Source organism: Plectropomus leopardus, chromosome 4, assembly GCF_026936395.1.
Source record: "Plectropomus leopardus strain MGB_pleo_1.0 chromosome 4, ASM2693639v1, whole genome shotgun sequence".
Classification (NCBI taxonomy): Eukaryota; Metazoa; Chordata; class Actinopteri; order Perciformes; family Serranidae; genus Plectropomus; species Plectropomus leopardus.
Window position 1 is genome coordinate 14375420 of NC_142179.1, and position 18681 is coordinate 14394100.

General features: G+C 40.3%; 1 protein-coding gene across 1 annotated transcript in view; it reads left to right on the plus strand.

Annotated features, from left to right (window-relative positions):
* The window catches only part of fbxl17 (F-box and leucine-rich repeat protein 17), a 282885-nt gene extending 264746 nt beyond the window's left edge, over window positions 1-18139 (plus strand). Inside the window, exon 11 of the mRNA XM_042487705.2 lies at window positions 15890-18139. Coding sequence (XP_042343639.1) covers window positions 15890-16027 — 138 coding nt within the window. The 3' untranslated portion in view covers window positions 16028-18139. The remainder of the gene's footprint in view (window positions 1-15889) is intronic.
* The last annotated feature ends 542 nt before the right edge of the window (window positions 18140-18681 follow it).

Genomic DNA, 18681 nt, shown 5'->3' on the forward strand with positions numbered 1-18681 from the left:
CACAGGTAAGAAAAAACTGGCAAGTGAAAAAACATCTGAGTAAGAAACACTCCTCGTCTTCAGCCTTTCCCTAATCAGCATTAAGGCCAGCCTCAGCATGTCTGTCTTACAGATGTTCAGGTAACTTCTGCAGTCTGCATTTGGCTATTTAAAATAAATCATGGTTTCTATTTCGTCGTCTCCACGCTCCCTCACTTTTTCCCCCTTCTCCCTTCAGAAAGCTTCCTCCCACACTAACTGATCTGGAGTAAGGTTTCAGACTGGGTTCTGTCAGTCTTAGACAAATACAGTCTTGTGATAACCTTGACACACAGTGCGGACAACCCAGTCAGCCATCGGCCTCGGCAGCGCGGCTCGGGGCCTGTGTAAATTTGTTTGGAATTGTCAAAACGCTGGGAATTTTAATGTAACAGCTTCCCTGAATGTCACAGGACTTAGAAAGTGTAGAATTCATTTAAGAACTGTTAACAGGATCCATCTGGCTCTCCTCATGTGGAGCAGTGTGAAGGATCGATTTCCTCCGTCACAGTTTATACAAACGTGCTTCCGTACTGTATACATTTTACCGCCAGGCTGCCTGAATTTTGTGTCCACTGCCATTTGGAGTGATAGAAAGAAATTCAGATTTTTTTTTAAACTCTGTACAAACACAGATGTAACACAAGCAGAGATCTGAGTGAAGTCTATTTGATTGTCAGAATATTTTCTTATTTAGATCTCCTTTCAGTCATTGGTGATATACGTTTTTAATTGTAAGAAATGTGTGCCACTGACTTTTTTGCTTTCTTGTCAGTTTGAAGGATTTTCTTTGTGTCTCAGTGTGTTTATACATGCCCAAATATGACATGTCTGTGTGTAACAGTGTGTGTTCTCCGTGAGGAATTTATGTTATTTGCTGTTAACACGGCTTATAATGGAGCATTGAAATCAAAACCCCTCGAGGCTTGGGCAAATGGCGTGCTCAGCCTGCCTCAAATGATTACACCCCTCTGCCCTCGGGGCCAAACGACCCTGTTCTGACGAGGGGAAAGAATGCGATTGATCCAGACTCACCCAAAAATAATCAAATCAATTCATTTCGTCCTCTTTCAGCCACAACGCCGTGCCAGTCTTTTGAAGTATTCTGCTGAAAGACTCAAGGAAAAAGTGCCTTAATCTTCAGAATAACGGATCCTTTTTGCTTGGCGGCAGCACATATGTCAATGCGTGTGTCACAGAAAAGCCCGGCTCTCCAGCGAGTCTACTGTTAAATGTTTTGGTCCTCTCTGTGGGGGGAATTCATCTTTCTACACTTCCACAAACACAATGGAACATTATGTATTAATCCAGGCTGTGCTTTTGAGTGGTGAAAGTCAGTGCGCTGGCGTCAGAGGTCATTTTCAGCTAAAATGATAGCGATGTAGTAACAGTATTCTGCCCACTGGACCGAGCAGACATGGAGACGCTGAAACACAAACGCACATAAACATGCCAAACTCACCAAATGCTAATGCTGTAACATTTATAGCTTTTTTTGGCTAACCACAAAGTTAAGACAAGTGTCCAGACGCAGAGATCCAGCTGCCTTACTGATTTGTGTAGAAATACCAGTGGTGGAGAAAGTATTCAGATCCTTTACTTAAGTAAAAGTTTTAATACCAGACTGTGAATACACTCTGTTACAAGTACAAGTCATCCACTGTAAATGGTACTAAAGGAAAAAAGTAAGTATAATCAGGAAAAAATGTACATGAAGTATTAAAGTAAAAGTACCCAATGCAGAAAAAAACATAAAACCTCATAATTAGAAACTAAGAAAAAAAAGAAAAAACACCTCAAAACTCAAATTATTTAAAAACAGCAAAAAAATCCCCAAACTCAAAATTTTATATATATATATATATATATATATATATATATATATATATATATATAAACACCCCCAAACCTCAAATTAGTTTTCTTTGAATCGAATGATTGGTAACTAATCATAGCAGTTGTACTTGTATTAATTGTTTTGTAATTTGATTTATAATAAAACATTATATTTTATAAACAGATCTTATGTTAATCTTAATTTGTAAAGTAACTAAAGCTGTTGGATAAATGTAGTGAAGTAAAAAGTACAATATCTCCCTCTGAAATGTAGTGGAGTAAAAGTATAAAGTGTCATGAAAAAAAAATACTCAAGTAAAGTACAAGCACCTCAAATCCATACTTTATTGCAGCACTTAAGTAAATGTACTTAGTTACATTTTCATCACTTAGAAACACACTGTGTCGCCTCATCCTGTACAGTGTAACTCATTGTGCTTGACACTGTTTTCATATGTCTCCTACATGTGTTAAGTTGCTGTTTTCTGTAATGGGCCCTCTGGCTGCTGTGAACATTCAGAGCTGTCATTTTCCGGTGATGTATCACTCTGGGGATTTGATCTTTTTCAGCCTCAGTGGAATGTTTTCTTTCTGTCATAGCTCAAATGCACCTCTTTTTCCCCTCTCATCTGCTTCTTTTCCTGTCCATTCCCTTTTCTCTTGTCTCTTCTCTTGTCCACCTTCCTCACCTTTCTTCTCATCTACCGTCTTTTTTCCCCACTCCTTATCCACTACTTCATTAGAGTAAAAACAAATGGGTAGTCCAGCTTGTGAAATGGAGGGGGTAGCAAACTCACACCGTCAGCATGAAGCCAGACTAGGAAAATAATGACACTGACTGCTGCTGGCCCCTTCAGGGACAGCTGGTGGAGAGAGTAAGAGTTATCATAGTAATGGAGGAGATGAGGGAGGAGAAGAGAGAGTAAAATGAAGGCTGGCCTTGAGGAAGAAAAAAAATAAGCGAAGGATTTAACGAATGATGGAAACTGAGAGAAAATAAAAGGAAAATTAGATAAAAGGAAACAATAGAATGAGCGCTGGCTATTCCCTTTACAAATGGCCCCTCAGAAAAAAGTGTTTTGTGTAAGCAGTTTTGAAGTGTGCGCCCATTACCTGAACTGAGGTGGAGCGGCGTTTGGGGAACAGGTATGAGCGCTGCTGCACCCCCAGATAGAGCAACCAGACAGACCTTGTTAAAAGAACAGACATCCCAATCAATATAGTCGTTCCACTGGTGCATCCAGCTGCCGGGGACTATACACAGATAGGCACGGCACAGCAATTTGCAGACATAAACAAGGGCCTAATTGTTCAGGGCCTGGAGGTTTGGAGTGAGGAAAACAAAGATGAAGTATGGTGAAGAGTTAGGAGGCTTTTTAACTCTCGTTTAGGAAATGAGAGTTTGGGAGTTGGGCAAAACTTTCTTTGATGAGTGTTGTTATTGTGAACGGCAGGGATTCTTAGTGTAAAGGCTGCTAAAGCGAGAGGGAATTAGGAGGAAGATACTGCATGCGCAGCAGCATCAAGTGCGAGACGGCCAGGTTCTCTGGTTCCTATTTTCCAGGCTTTGGTCCGACTTGAATGTTCAAAGTCGAGAAAGTAGTTTGAAAGAGTCATTTGCTATTTGTGATTTTCAGTGTAATCTTGGGAGTCTCATCCCACACAGAAGAGCTGTATTGATTGGCGGTCTTAACTGAAGCCGCCTCCTGATCATCCCTTCATCTTGTTTCAAAAGGGCAGGAGCAAGGGACAGTGAAGGAGAGCGGGTGAAATAAAGTGAGACATCGTCAGAGTTCACTGAGTGTCTGAGGGGAATCTCAGAAATGCCCTTCAACAAAAACCTATACACACACACACACACACACACACACACGTAAACCTGACCTCACCTGGCGCACACTCACATACACACGTACATTTCTTTCCACCTCGTCAGTGGCGTGTCCAGACTTTTTTTTTTTTTTTTTTTTCTGTGGTGGCCGTAGTGTGGCACTGACTTGTGCAGGGATGCCATGAAGTACAAGAGCTGCTGCGGGCACACGTGTCACCATAGCTTTAATTTACCATTTTTTTACTCCGCTACCTATACCTACATTAATAACTAACATTGCAGTGTCTGACATTCCTGTTCATAGTTTAGTTTAAGGGGATAATTAGGGATTTTGAAGTGGAGTTGTATGAGATACTTATGTGTGTCATTGTATCATCTACAGTAGCTGGCCATCGGCGTGCTTCCGGTTCTCAGAAACAGATGGGGTGCACAACCCACAGGGGTTGTTATCAAAAGGTATTTTAACTTAAAAAAGGCCTACCTAAAAAAAAAATCAGTCTAAGTGGTGCTGCATTTAGAGTATTTTTACTGCTTTACCTCTCACACAGCCTTTTCCTTTGGCACTACATTTCTTATCTGCCGCCAGTCAGCTGTTTAGGTCAGAAAGTCTGCTGTTACACAGTCCCACTGAAACAAAACTTCATGTTGAAAACACTTTCAATACAGTATACATTTATACGGATATAGTAATCTTTAGGAAGCTGTTTTTTTAAACGGCTAAAATATGTTTTGATGTCAACCCCTCTATAAAGCATGGTAATGCTGAACTGTGGGGTGCACACCCTGTCTGTTTCTGCAAACCGTGTGATTGCGAGCTGCTGTATATAATACACTGACTATGAATTGTACCTATAAACAATTTATTTTACTCGTCAAACAGTTTAAATTGACTGGGCTGATAGCCATCGTAATGGGGTGCCACTCACCAGACACACCTCTGCACCTCGTACTCACTTTATTTTTCACCCCGTTTCCCTCTTTTTGCCTCTCCCTCTCTTCCCCTTCTCTAAGCAAGGGCAGCCAAGGTTGTTGTGAATTTTTGATGCCACTCACATCTTTTGTTCATTCAATTAGTACATTCAAGTTGCCCCCCTGTCTTGTCTTTCCGCCTTCTCCCCTTTTTTTCTCCTCTTCCTCCCTCATCCAGCGCTGTTTACTCATCACAACGGAGGTCAACATAATCTCATGGAGTCATGGACAGACAGTAGACACGACTCAGTGTGGCCTGGATGCTCAGACTTGCCAATCCTGATATGTTTTTGGGCAATAACTAACGTCTGGCTCAATACGGTTTTTCCTTCCTTCAGACATTGAGAGAGACAGCAGGAGGTCACAGAGCATTTTTAGCCTGCAGGCGCAGTGTCTCACTGTGCTGGTGATGAATTAGCTATTTAATGCTAATGACAATGAAGCCCCCCCCCCTCCCATTGAATGTTGTGTCTGTGCAAATTTAATACACCCAGTCAAGCTTGGGAAATTTTGGGCTGGGAATCGATTAAGCCTCTGATTGATGTCGGGCTTTGTAATTGATTGGAAGCAAAATAGCCAATGGATGTGAAAGCTTTGAATAAGTTTTGCTGTTTTTTGCAGAGACATAGTGTGCAGCCATAAATAGTGTTCCTGTGACCTGTGGCTGCTCAGTGAGAAAAAGAACAATTTTCACCCTTGAACAAAAAAAAAGAGAATCAGATATATCATCTTGTCAAGATTTGTGCTTGACAGTTAAATCTTTGTCTTTCTTTGAGCTTTTAAATATAAAAAAGTGTTTGATTATTGCATTTCATTATTCCGAATTATCCCATATTTCAGAATAATCACTCCAGTGTGGTTGGCATTCACACATTAGGCCTACAGAGGGGAGATCACTGTGTATTGTATGTAACTCTGACCAGTCCACAAATCTAATCCAAAGCTCTCCTCGCTCTAAAGAGTCACCATGAATTTTGTATCATGGTGTTCTTTGAAAAGGACAGGGTCAAGCTGTCCTCATTTTTTATTTATTCCTGAAGAACAAAGGAGTCATGCGAGGCAAAACATTAAACACAGTAGCTCTGTTGTGATTACTTGAGGAATTATGCTTGTGTCTGACCTCCAGTAAGCTGCTCTGGAATTTGTTCCTATAGTTTCATGAGGTGTGTGTGTGTGTGTGTGTGTGTGTGTGTGTGTGTGTGTGTGTGTGTGTGTGTGTGCGTGTGCGTGTGTGTGTGTGCATGCGTGTGCGCATTTGCGCGCCCACCTGACTATATTGTGCTGTTTGCCATTTGAAGAGGCAGACATGTTCTTGGTTTTCAGGGCATTCAACAGGTCTGTTATTATCTTATCGTACTCCCTCCGGTGACAACAATATATGACCCCATCTAGTCCCTGTTGTAGGAACATGAGCACACCATCTATGTCTCTATTGTCCCTCTGAGTTTGTCACTCTGTCTCAAAGCCTCTTTGTGTTTCCCTTTGTGTGCGTTTAACGATGTGATCAATTTAATTACTGCATATTAAAAGTTTTTCGCTACTAAAGTCTATAACTTGAACAACTGGATTTATTTTTATTATTATTCCAAATCTATTTGTCATTTCTGTGTTTGGTAAAAAATCTTCGAGAAGAGGTCTTCACTGGGCTGAAACTTTGGATTTAATCCAAAAAACAGACTCTTGGAAAATCCATCAAAACCCAAATTGAATAAATTAATATTAATAGATATAAATCATAAATAATATATTGTTCATGAATAAAAGCTACTTGAAAGGGACTTGAGGACAGTAAGTCCAAAACAGAGTCAATATATTGTCCACTCACACAGACTACTTTACAGTTCAGTCTTCCATCTCCCTTCAAAAACCAAATTTTTCATGATCAGAGCTAATAGAGTCCATTTAGATCCTCTCTGGTATCAGATATATTGACCCACACACCTAAGTAGATTGTGCCCTTACCTTGACCTGATTACTGCACATAATTTTGATCCAAAATGTTTCAGATCGTTGATTTTGGTAACTTGGAAATAATAAGCAGTGGGCATGTGAGGACCTTTACCTTAGAGCTTGGTATCCTGCATTTTACGATGCCTTTGTGCCGGTGACAGCCATGGCTGGACACATTGTGATCATCAATTTTTCCCTGTAACATTGAAAATTATATCTATTATTGTTACCTTCAAGGTACTGTCTCAAAGATAGAAATTCCAATATAGCATCACCATTATTCAAGCATTGAAGTTCAAGGTCACTGTGACCTTCTATCCGTCCCATTCTTTTGAATGAAATATCTCAGGAGGTACAAATGTCCACTTGGACTCAAGGATGAACTGATTAGGTTTGGGTGGTCAAAGCATGTTTTTGGTGATAACTCAAGAATTAATACACTAATTACCACAAAATTTTACAAATGTCTAACATGTTGGAGTAATAAAGCAATGATATTTCATATCCAAAAGGTCAAAGGTTAATTTCATAATGTGCTGCAAATGACATTACATTTGGTCGGATGCTGAATTGGTGACATTTATCTTTTGGGTGCACTTTGAAACTGTGCAGATTTGTTGGTCTTCGGTGCTGCCCGGTTGAAGATGTGTGTGAAGCGTCCATGTTTTAGAATTTATAGCTTTTTCACAGCAACATCCATATTTGATGCATTTACCACAGTCATGGCTACATATGAGATATGGACAGACATGGATGTAAGCTATAACTTGACTGGTTGTTAAAAACATACAACCGTGAGGCAGTAATTCCAGTTGGATGATATTATATCTAGATATATATGGCAAAAATATGAATAAATCTATCATATGATAATATATAACTCACTGTATCTTATTTGTAAATGCTAATTGTGGTTCTGGTGACTTTGCTTTTCTTCACTACAGACAGTTACAGCATAATTTCATGCTGTGGTTTGGAACGTTTCAGCTTTATAGCACTAAATTTCAAGTCTTAAATGAAACAGAAATGGACGGTTTTTAGCATGATTGCTGGCAGCGCACCAAATCTTACTCGAGGGCTTGTTGGTTCACCGGGTCACCACCACACTTCCCATTTTAATTAGCTTTTATTTCAGTTCTACCTAATAGATGTAGCTGTGATAGTGCTCTGCCGAGACTAACAAATAAATTGTGTGAGGCCTCTTGAGTTATGGAATGTTTTCCTCCAGTCTGCAGAGATAAGAAGGCCGGCGTAGAAAGAGGGATTGGGCTGAGCCTTATACACATTCCTTTAGTTACCTTTGTCACGCGTGATGGAGTGTGGGGTTTACAAACCTGGCCTCCAGAACCTCTTTCTCTGACCCTGTTCAGTTGAGCCCCATTCCTCCGTGTGTGAGCGTACGCGCTGACACCCTGCTTTTCAGTTCTGCTGCTGTCTGATATTGTGCAGGGATGAGGGTGTGTGAGCGGGACCAGACCTCAGTTGTCGCAAGCGGTGCCTGACCTGGTTTTGAAAAGCACATTCAGAGCCATGCACTGCAGATTTCTGTGAGGGTCGCTTGGCTTTCAGAGACAAAATCAAAATGTTTGAGCTCAGGCTTTCCTCGGTAAAGAGCAGTCTATTCCTTAAGCTTCTGAGCCAATGCATCGATAGTTCATTTAGAAATATTGAATCCTTCAGAATAAGTTTGTGGCGACCTCTTTTTCTGTCCCTACACTCCTGAAATCCTTTCTTTTCTTTTCCATTCATTCCTCCCTCCCTCCTTCCTCGCCCTCTTATCAGAGGCGGAGAACTATCTTTCAGTTGTCCAGTCACTCGTTTAGAAACTTTACAACAGGGGCTTTTCCTCTGAGCAGTTTAAAGAAGGCTATAAATCTGGCCTGTTTAAATCCAGACTTGTTTAAGCTGCCTTTTACTAAGACCTGATGCACCGCATTCTTCTGCTGCCTAAACAGGCTTTTTAAACATTTACCCCAAATGTATTTACTGGTTGACTGATACACTCTCTACATGGGAGTAGACAGGGAACGGGGGTATTTGTCTCTCTTTATGGGCCTAGGACTAGCGATGGCTGCCACATGGCCAAAGAAAATGTGGGGAAAGAATAAAAAAAGAACCCTGCAGACCTTGGCTAAATTTAATGAAAATACAGCGAAAATAAAAAGAAATAGGGACATTTTTTTATAGAAAAAGTAGGGCTGTCAAGCGATTCATTTTTAAAGTATTTAAGTATTCGCAGAATTTCTATAATTTATTGAAATTAATATTATTTTTTAATCATGTTTGCGATTCCATTATTTTGTATTTCAAAACAGTAGCAGTTCTTACCAGATTGCCTTGACTCGTTTCATATGATGCCAGTATAATCGCACTAACTTAAAATAAATGCATTAATAGCCTGGTACAGCCTCTTAAAGACAGGAATGGTAGCTGACGATTTATGTGATTTAAAAAAAAAAACAAAAAACATTACTGTATGGACCTTAATCCCAGAATTAAAACTTTAATGCAGGCAGCGCTGAAGAAAAAAATACATATTTTTCATCTTAAAAAAGGATAACTGAACATATCTTTGTTTTCATGTATCTGCATGAATTTAAATTCAATTCTGAAGTCAGTGTTCGGTTGCTTTTTTAGGGTCATTGTTGCTGTAGCACTCAGTGGGTTCGATATATTCAACAAGAGCGGAGGTCGTTTTCCTTTTCAGCCTTCTATTTCCTAAACTCCTTCCCTCTCTCTTTATTCCATTTCCCTCCCTTGATTGCTAGGAGCACTCGCAGGGTGTTCTCACCACGCCGGTCTAATATGATATGCATCTTCGTGTTTGTGTATCTGATTATCGATTTACGGCCCTGTTCTTCTTTTTCCCACTGCGAATGTGAACTGCTGCTGCATTAGTCATCTTTACGACGTGTTTTACTGCGCTGCTTACTAGGGGAAGGCCCAGCTCTTGTGGTAAATGTATATTTTACGTGGTGATAGAGTGCATTTGCATCAGAGGAACGAACCTAAAGGAAAAAGCTCACTGTTAAGAAAGATAGCACATAAGAGCACTCTAGGAAAGAGCAGAGGTCAGCTGGAGAACATGCCGTCATTTACCTTCAGCCGTCGCATGTTAAAGTAGAGGAGCGCTTGTCAACAGCCGCTAACACACCCACACACACACAACCATGATTCACGTTTACTTTACAGCATGTTCAAATAAAAGCTGCCTTTTTGCTGAGCAGCATATCAGACATGCATCTTTTTGTTTTCCCCCTCATCCCTCTCTCGCCCTCTTGTAAACCCTGACAACGGCACATTACCCGTCAGCATGCATTACACCGCGCTTAGATCTACAAGGCCGCATCTTTGAAGTTAAAATGGGGGAAAATATCATAAGTATAGGCCTCGCTCCAGATAGCTGTGGCTGCGCTCCCAGATGCTTCTCAAAGATTAGAATCATCAGTGAGTAGTGAGTATGCTCTATCATATGGCTCTCCTACAGACTTGGCAGCAGGTTGGGAGGAGGGGTTGTACAGTACAGTACACTGGATGAGGACTGCATGACGAAAAAAAAGACTCCCTTCCAGAGCTATATATCTAAAGCACCATTCCTGACACCAGATGCCCCAGCGCTTTTCAATAGCATTTTTAAGCTTATGTTGCCTAGCAACTAAATATCTTTAAGCACAGTTTTGCCCAGTAAGAAAATTTCACTCCAGGAGGAAACAGCTGAATCACCAGTTTTCAAGAAATCAGTGGTGAAACTGCTGTAACCAGAGGACTTCCCTTGCTGCCAGCCGGTTACCCACAGCGTTCGGTGTGACCTTCATGTCTAACATAAGCTCCGAGCCGCAAATACCGAGCAGGTGTGGTGATGTCATTCAGCATACCACAAAGCCATGCACAGGGCACACAGGCTTGTTTCTGGAAGAGGGGTCGTAGCTGTGAACTCTGGGAACTCGCAAGGAGAGCCGATTTCTTTTACAAAAGGCTGTTGTTTTTAGGCCGGAAAAGATTTACAGTAACTCAGTGGAGGAAAGTTAATGGATGCTGCGATGCATAAATGCCTCTGTCAACTGATTTTCTGTCAACAAGATTTTCTATCCACTGGCAATAAAATGTTTTAAAAATGAATGTAGGCAGATGCCAATTAATCAAACCAGGTACAAGGCGTTTCTGTGCTGTTGTAACCATTTAAAATTTATACTGGCTTGGATTTGATTGATAGAAAATCTTTTTACTTCAAGCTTGATTGGCATAGTAATAATAATAGAAATAAGATGTTTGAATTACAGTCATTTGATGCCTGTTGTATGCGACAGCAGTTACATTCCCAAACTTAAAAAAAACATAAAAACACTCATGTTTTATGAGTCCTTTTTTCTGCACATGCAGTACTATCAACAAGAGCAACACAGGTCAGTGCAATAGTTATTCTTTTCATGATTTTCATCAAAGTGATCTTGTTGCAACTCAAACATTAAGCGTTGCCGCAACCAGCAATTAGAAAATGATTCAGCGTTTTGATTGGGAGCCATTTTGTGCGTGCCGTGTTTGCTCAGCAAGTGGAGCTGCACTAAATTAGCATTAATGAATGTTATGGCCTCCCATCAGTTTGACAGGTCTATTCTTTAGATCAGTTTTAATTGTAATTAAGCCCTGATTAACGAGCTGGGGGATGTTTCATTCTCTTTTCAAGAATATAGCATAATATGTTATGAAGGCAATCAGGGGTTCGTCACTTTATCTGCTAATGAGGCTCAGCCATATGTCATAACAAACTTAACTTGTCTCTGTAGTGGCAGCTCTTAGGGGCCTCAGTGACGCTGTGTTTCTGCTGCTGCTTTGGTCATCTGTGAAGGCAACCTGCGTCTATCTCTGCAGGCAAACTGCAGGTGTTTGACTGGAGGTAAAACAGGTGTTGGGTCACCCTGGTGGCTTAGGGCTTAGGATACTGACCATGAAACGTTACATCCAAAGTTCACATCTGGCCCAGTAGTAAAGTACACTAGTAATAATAAAAAAAAACAGGTGTGAGGGGAGATCTAACATTACACAAAAGCAAGTGATCACTATTAGAAGCCAGTTACTAAATTTGTTGAAAAGGATCCAAAAGTCGACAGACCAGACAGCCACTAAGAAAGCTCCAAATTTATGATTCAAGACAGTATTTTGGTCTGACACGCAGGTAAAAAAAAAAAAAAAAGACGATACTGCATTAATCCTTGCTTCTGAGAAATAGTGCTTATTATTAGAATTGACTGGATTTGTTGCCTTTGCCAGGATTTATTCAACATTTTTCAAAGCATGTATATAAAAAAAAACTATGTGCATCAGCCAGGTGTGACATTGTTGGTGGGCCTAACAGAAGTGGCCTCTCCCAAATGACGTGAAGACGATCTGTTTTCTTTTTTTTTTTTGCAATCGTGTGAATTCTGAGATAATCATAACTAGCATTTTTATGTTGGCTGAGGCCTGTTGGGAGTGTGCATGCGCGTCACAGTATGGAGGTTGGAAAAGATTTAAAAAGAGCCATGAACAACCAGATGTTCCAGTCACCTCCCACATTATGATTTCAGTCATTTCTACCAGTTGGACTTGGTCAAAGGGAGGCAAACAGTATTAACCTCTGAAATGAAAAGGCCCTGCCAAAATTACTTTTGCCCACCCAAAATTAAAATCCTGGCACTGTGCCTGGTGGCATCTGTAAAAAAATAAAATAAAAAAAATACAGCTGTGTCAGTCTGGCTAAACCATAGAGGAGGAAGACATGTAGCCATATGACGATGAAAATGCACATTAGTTATCTACAAGTTACTGTAACTTGTCTAAATCTCTTCATTAGTTGTTTTTTGTTATGTTTCAATGCCGCTATTTTTCAAATCTTATAAGTGGAAGCTGTACTGGCAAGCGTCATGTACGTGATGACGTATTTGTCAAATCTGTCACACCTCCATCTCGCTTTTCCAACGTAGACAAGGGTAAAAACTTGGCTGCAATATTTAAACTCTTTAAATACTTTAAGCACAAATGTGTTTTAAGACAGGTGACTGTATAGTCATTTATTGTACCCATATAATGTACTCCACAGGTTACTATTGGCCCAGCTAGTAAATCACATAAAATTGTGTAGATTACATGAATAGGCGAGAGATTAAGAACTCTGCAGGATTTCCTTGACTGTTACATTCATGCTCTGTGTGTGTGTGTGTGTGTGTGTGTGTGTGTGTGTGTGTGTATGTGTATAACTTTAAGAATAACATTTCCTCCTGTTTTCTACCAGTACGGTCCACATTACTGCTGCACTTATTGAGTTTTATCTTTTCACTACAAGAGGGAACATGGTGGTTTGTTTTGTAAAACTGTCTGGAAGTCAGAATAGTTACATTATCTCGTACTGTAATAATAACGGGGATTCTTAAAGGCAATATCCTGAAACACTGTTTTATTAATGCATCAGCTTTACTAATGAATCATTGATCACAGCATGGGAAATGTTGCTGGAATTTCCTCATTTCCACTATTATCTGCCAATTTAATTCACCTTTCAGCGGCTGAGATGTCAGAGTATTATTTTAAATTTAAAAGCCTTCTGCCAGTCTCTGTTGTCTCTTGCTCCGACACTGACTGGAGAGAGAACTGAGGCAGTTTTTGGCACTTATTCTCTGAATTTTTCTCATAGCATCTGATCAGAAATTTTTTTTTGACCCTCTGGGTTTGATTTTATGTTATTTTTTTCTGTATCTACGGTATCCTGAAAGAATCTGTTAAGCCTCTGTGTGTTGGCGTCGAGCACCCGAACTCCGGCTCGCTGTTTCTTCCTCAGCAATCAAAGGAAAGGCTGTTGCTGCTTTTTCGTTTTCTTGAATTCGCTTTCACTGTGCAAAGTTTCCATCATCCCTCTGTGACCTGAGAAGCATCGGTGGTCTGTTCGCTCATGCACACTTATTTCTCTCTGTGATTCTGCTGGTTCTGTCCTGACTCCATCTGTCTATTTGTTTTCTTAATTCCTCTACATTACAATGACAGGAATTGCTGATACCCACCACTTAGAATAAGTGTGTTCAATGAAGAAAAAAAGGAAATAAACTGAAAATGACAACCAACGCAGATCATAACCTGAGCAGGAGCCAGGGAACTCTTACCCAGCAAGACTTTTCTTCCAGAAAACACAGAAACCAAAGGGCTCTCGGGCAATGAGCTCGGGGAAAACTGTGAAACACTTTGTCACTGCTTTGGCAACAACGGATGACTGTGTGCTCAACATGTGTGTGAGTGTTTATACATCATTTCCCCTGGAAAGTGTCATGCTCGCGGGTGGGCGGGGGTTGGTTCTGGGTGGGTTGTGGTTAACCCCTCAAGGTCTCCAGGGTTACGCTGCCTCTGCTCTTTGTCAGATTCTCAGGCTTTCTCACTCTTGGCTCTCGGTGACGGTCTGACAGAGTGTTAGACTGGCAAAGAAGTGCTATTAGCTGCTTGTCTTTCTAGCCCTCTGAGAACATGAAGGCCTCATTAGCCTTGTGAGCTCAGCTGTCCTCTGGTGCTAAACCCATCGCCATACTCCAATTGGGTGTGTATGTGTGCATATGTGTGTGCGCTGTATACTCTCAAGAAATTGCTTTTTCTTCATATTAGTCTGGTATACTGCCATTTTGACGGGGCACTAACTGTTCAATCTGTGTTTCTGATTATCTTAATAAGACATCATGGGGCGATGCAGAAACGGTCGACAGATTTTTAAATTACTCCATTTAAATTAAGTCATTTAGAAATCTGCATTTATTAGACCTAAAGCAATATTTCTGTTACATTTATTTGGTTTTAAGCTGATTGCCTCTTTTTATACACCAGGACTCCCTGGAAATCTGCTCTGAATCGCAGTAAATGTGTCTTGAATGATTCTGAAATAAAGTGCTTGATTGGTTGACTCATGAAATGCTCAGTGTGTTAAAGTAGGGTTGGACAAAGGACCTGATTTATGAAATAATTAACATTATGACTCTTTCACCTAGATTAATTTACTAATATTGCAATGTTAATAAATACTAAAGAACAAACAATAGCTTTAAAGAGGCCCTTATATGCTTCTCAAGTTTCAAATAATGATGTGAACGTATGAAAAGCAAAAGTCTCAGGCTTTAGACTGATCTGAATATCTGAAATCTCTCTTTCTAGCTATTTTTCCTACTTTTGCTTCAAGCTGATGTCAGCTCATGACATATTTCTTTATATGCTCCAGGCACGCTACTGCAAGTATTTACATTACATACACTGCTACACGTAGCTACATGCTAACGTCAGGGAACCTTGTCAACCGGGTTGACGTTGTGGTTAATTTATCCCCACATTCGAATCATAATCCTACTGGAACATGTTCAGTTGTGTTTGGAAGCTTTCATTGGTTATATTTTATGCTGAAAAGTACAGATAACCTCTGTTACAGTAATTTCCCAGCTGCCAGTACACTGCTACATGTAGCTAAAAACCATCAGAGAAACCTTTTCACATTTGTCCCTGATTTCGTATCATATTCCTGCTGGAACGTGTCAGGTTGTGCATAGAAACTTTTATTGGTAATTTTTAATGGGAGAAAGAGCCGTTATGCACAGTCATTCCTTACTGCCGTTACACTGCTACGTGTGACTACATGCTTACATCAGGGAAACGTGTAATTTTGGTTGCTAATGCTGTAATGTTTATTAGATTAGATTTCTCCTGAAGTTTGTCTGGTTGTGTTAGTGGTGATTTTTAATGGCAAAAAGTGCTGCTATAAACTGTTACAGTCATACCCCGGCTGCAGTGAGGGTGCGGAGATGCGCAAGACCCGCAAACACTGGCCAATCAGTGCGCACTGCACTTTTTGTTCTCTGACAGAGGCTGTGTAGAGGTGTTCCAGCACTGACAGTGTAAAAAGTGTGTTGTTATTTTTAATCATTAAAACATGTCAACATGTTCTACTTGAAACTCAAAATACAAGCCTGAAAATTGGCATTATAGGTCCCTTTTAACCATTCCTCCTGTTCATGCTGGTCATTAAAAATGGGAGACAAAGTCTGAAGGTGGAAGAAAGGGGCATTTTCCAAAAATGATCATCTTTTTAATATGAAATTCTTTCTTCCTGTTATTGTCAGAGGACGCTGAGAGAGGTATGAAAGTGACAGTAACTAGCCCATTATGTTAACAGTGTCTGTCTTTCTCTGTGTGTGTGTGTGTGTGTGTGTGTGTGTGTGTGTGTGTGTGTGCGCATGTGTGTGTGTGTGTGTATGTATGTCTGCGTGTGTCTGTATGCGTGTTTTGCAGGTAAACGAGGAGACGGTGGAGAGGCTGGTGGTCCAGTACCCTCACATTGTGTTCAGCACAGTGATGCAGGATTGCAAGAGAACCCTGGAGAGAGCTTATCAAATGGGCTGGAGCCCCAACACATCAAACGCTTCGTAGCTACTGCTGGTGGTTCACACACACACACACACACACACACACACACACACACACACAAACACACACACACACACACAAAATTACATATACACACAAACACATAGCTACACAGAGGCCCATTTGGTGTACAGACACATACACAATATTTGCAGCTCAGTCATGTTTGCCTCTCATCTTCTGTTCAAACATGCATGTGAACATGTAGCTACACACTCTCAGACAAAGGTCCAGTCAACTGTGTCATTTGAAGCAAGTTTCCCATTTTTATAATTTAAGTAAAATATGGGCCTCTTGGTATTTTGTAATTAAGTCAGACATAATTTTTCTACCAATCATAGGTTATAATCAACAATTTGACTGAAGTGTCATCATCATTATCAAAAAGTACAATTACATCCAATGCTATATACTTTTTTCGGCCAGAACCGTGAGTGACTAGTTTGTTTTGGTGCGAAGCAGTGCACCAGCAAGTATTATTTGATATCTACTTCAAGTGAGAGTTACTCAGTTGAGTATTAAGCCTCATACATTTTAAGATGTCTGCATCACTTTAAGTGTTGGTTAAGATGCACAAGGAGGAAGGGGGTCGAGTCCGGAGGTTTTGAAGACGTGAAAAAGATCCAAACGAATGCATCTTTAAATCAAAGACATACAGGGATGATCGGATGAGGATTGTTTTTAATGAAAATGGATTAAAAAAGAATTTCCCAACCGGAACCGATACTCCCGAGCATCGCACCAGTGACGGTCCTTTGCGTTGTTTACTTCCTTTGAACTGAATTCAATTGCTGCAGCGAGATCGCACAACATCAAGCAGAGACTTGGATATCAGGACACGACATCCTACAACTTCAGACTGGAAGAAAAGTGAACTGCCAGGGATTCAGTCCACACTTGAGGCATTTTGAGGAATTCGTGACATTTATTTTGTCCAATTTGAAGATTTTTTTCCTTTCTTGGATGTTCAGTAGTGTTTAAGGCATTTGTGGACTCATACGTGTTGACAAGTTTGAAGAAGCTCCATTTGAAGGACAGAGCTCTTCGCTGTGACCCAATATGAACATTGACGCAGTGCAGAAGAAAGATTCAAACCCCTGGAAAAACGGCATTGATTACTTCTCAAAACCTGCATGTTTACATTTTGATCCTCACCTTATTTTTTTCAGCTACAGAGAAATTATCTACAGATGACCTGACGTTGAAATGAGCCTCTGTATGACTCGGGAACAATGCTGTCTTTTGATGCCATGCGTAGATTTAGGGTTGACTGAGCATCACCCTGAGTCAGTACTGAATGAAATCAAACAGTGCTTGAAATAGAAGTTGCCTTTACTTAAAAACCCTGGGTCATGTTATGAAAATATTACCCACAACCACCGTGATGACAGGTAAGAGGAAATGTTGCCTTAAGTGGTTAGCAGGTAATTGCCATTCAATTTGCGAAACTGAAATCGACCCAGAATTTACTGACGAAATATGTTTATCTGAGTTTATCTGATACTATATTCCCATTCTTTGATCTGATATATACATATAGATAAATACTGTGTGGGATTTACTTAGTAATATTGTTTTTGAGCATATACTTGTAACTTTAGCTATGTAGCAGTGCAACAAGGGATTTATCTTTCTTAGTGGTTTAGGATGTAAAGAAAATACTGGCTTGAGCCTATAACCAGGGCCAGTGGAAGTCGGGTAGGACAGATCGTTTCATCTATTCTATAGAAAGTCATAGTGTACAGTTAAAAATGCAAATAACCAGGGTATTTTTCTATGGTGTGAACCAGCTCTGGGCTCAGCCTCCACACACTGTCACTTGGACATGAACAATAGCTTACAGAGCTTAGGGTTTGAGAAGAACTGTAAACTTTCTACAGCACATAGAGATTTCAGACAATTAAAAACACCTTCATTTTACCCTTGTCAGAATTTGTAGACTTTAACCGATGGAGAGTTTCTCCCTCGGCCTGTTTTTGTTCTGTTTCTGTTCTTTTGTAATCCCCATATGCACTTTCTTCTCTGCTAGATGTTGACACACTTGATTCCTGATTTGTTAAGGCAACCGTAAATGACTGGATTTACATAAAGATGAATAAAACACTACTACTTCAAGCTTTTTTTCTCTTTTCCTTTTGTATGTGTGGAATTGAGGCAGGAGGCGAATATTTAAAATGACAGGGGAATACTTTTCCACTCATTTTACATAATCTGTGGACTGCTTAAACATTTTTTTTGCATGTTTTCCTGGACTTTTTATCACATCGATTGCATTTCAACACAAAGACCACAATGACTATGATGGGAGACGTGGTGAAATTTAAATTCAACACAGATTGCATCTGTATGCTCAGGTAAAATGCAAATAAGGAAACCAGCATGTTTTCCATCACAACCAAAGGCCTTGGAATGCGCAAGTATGACACACCGAAGCCTCTGTATTGTTAGAAATAAAGATGTTTTCCACAGATACCCATGCATTGATAATGTCTTTTCTGTTGAGCACCATGACACAACAATCAACCTGCATTTCCATTAAGATATGCTTGTGATGTCAAGGTCAGAACTATTGCCACAATCACTGGAGCTTCACATCTAAAACAAAGTGAGGAGACATCAGCTTGGTGCCCAGCAAACAGCAAAGGCCTCAAAGAGCT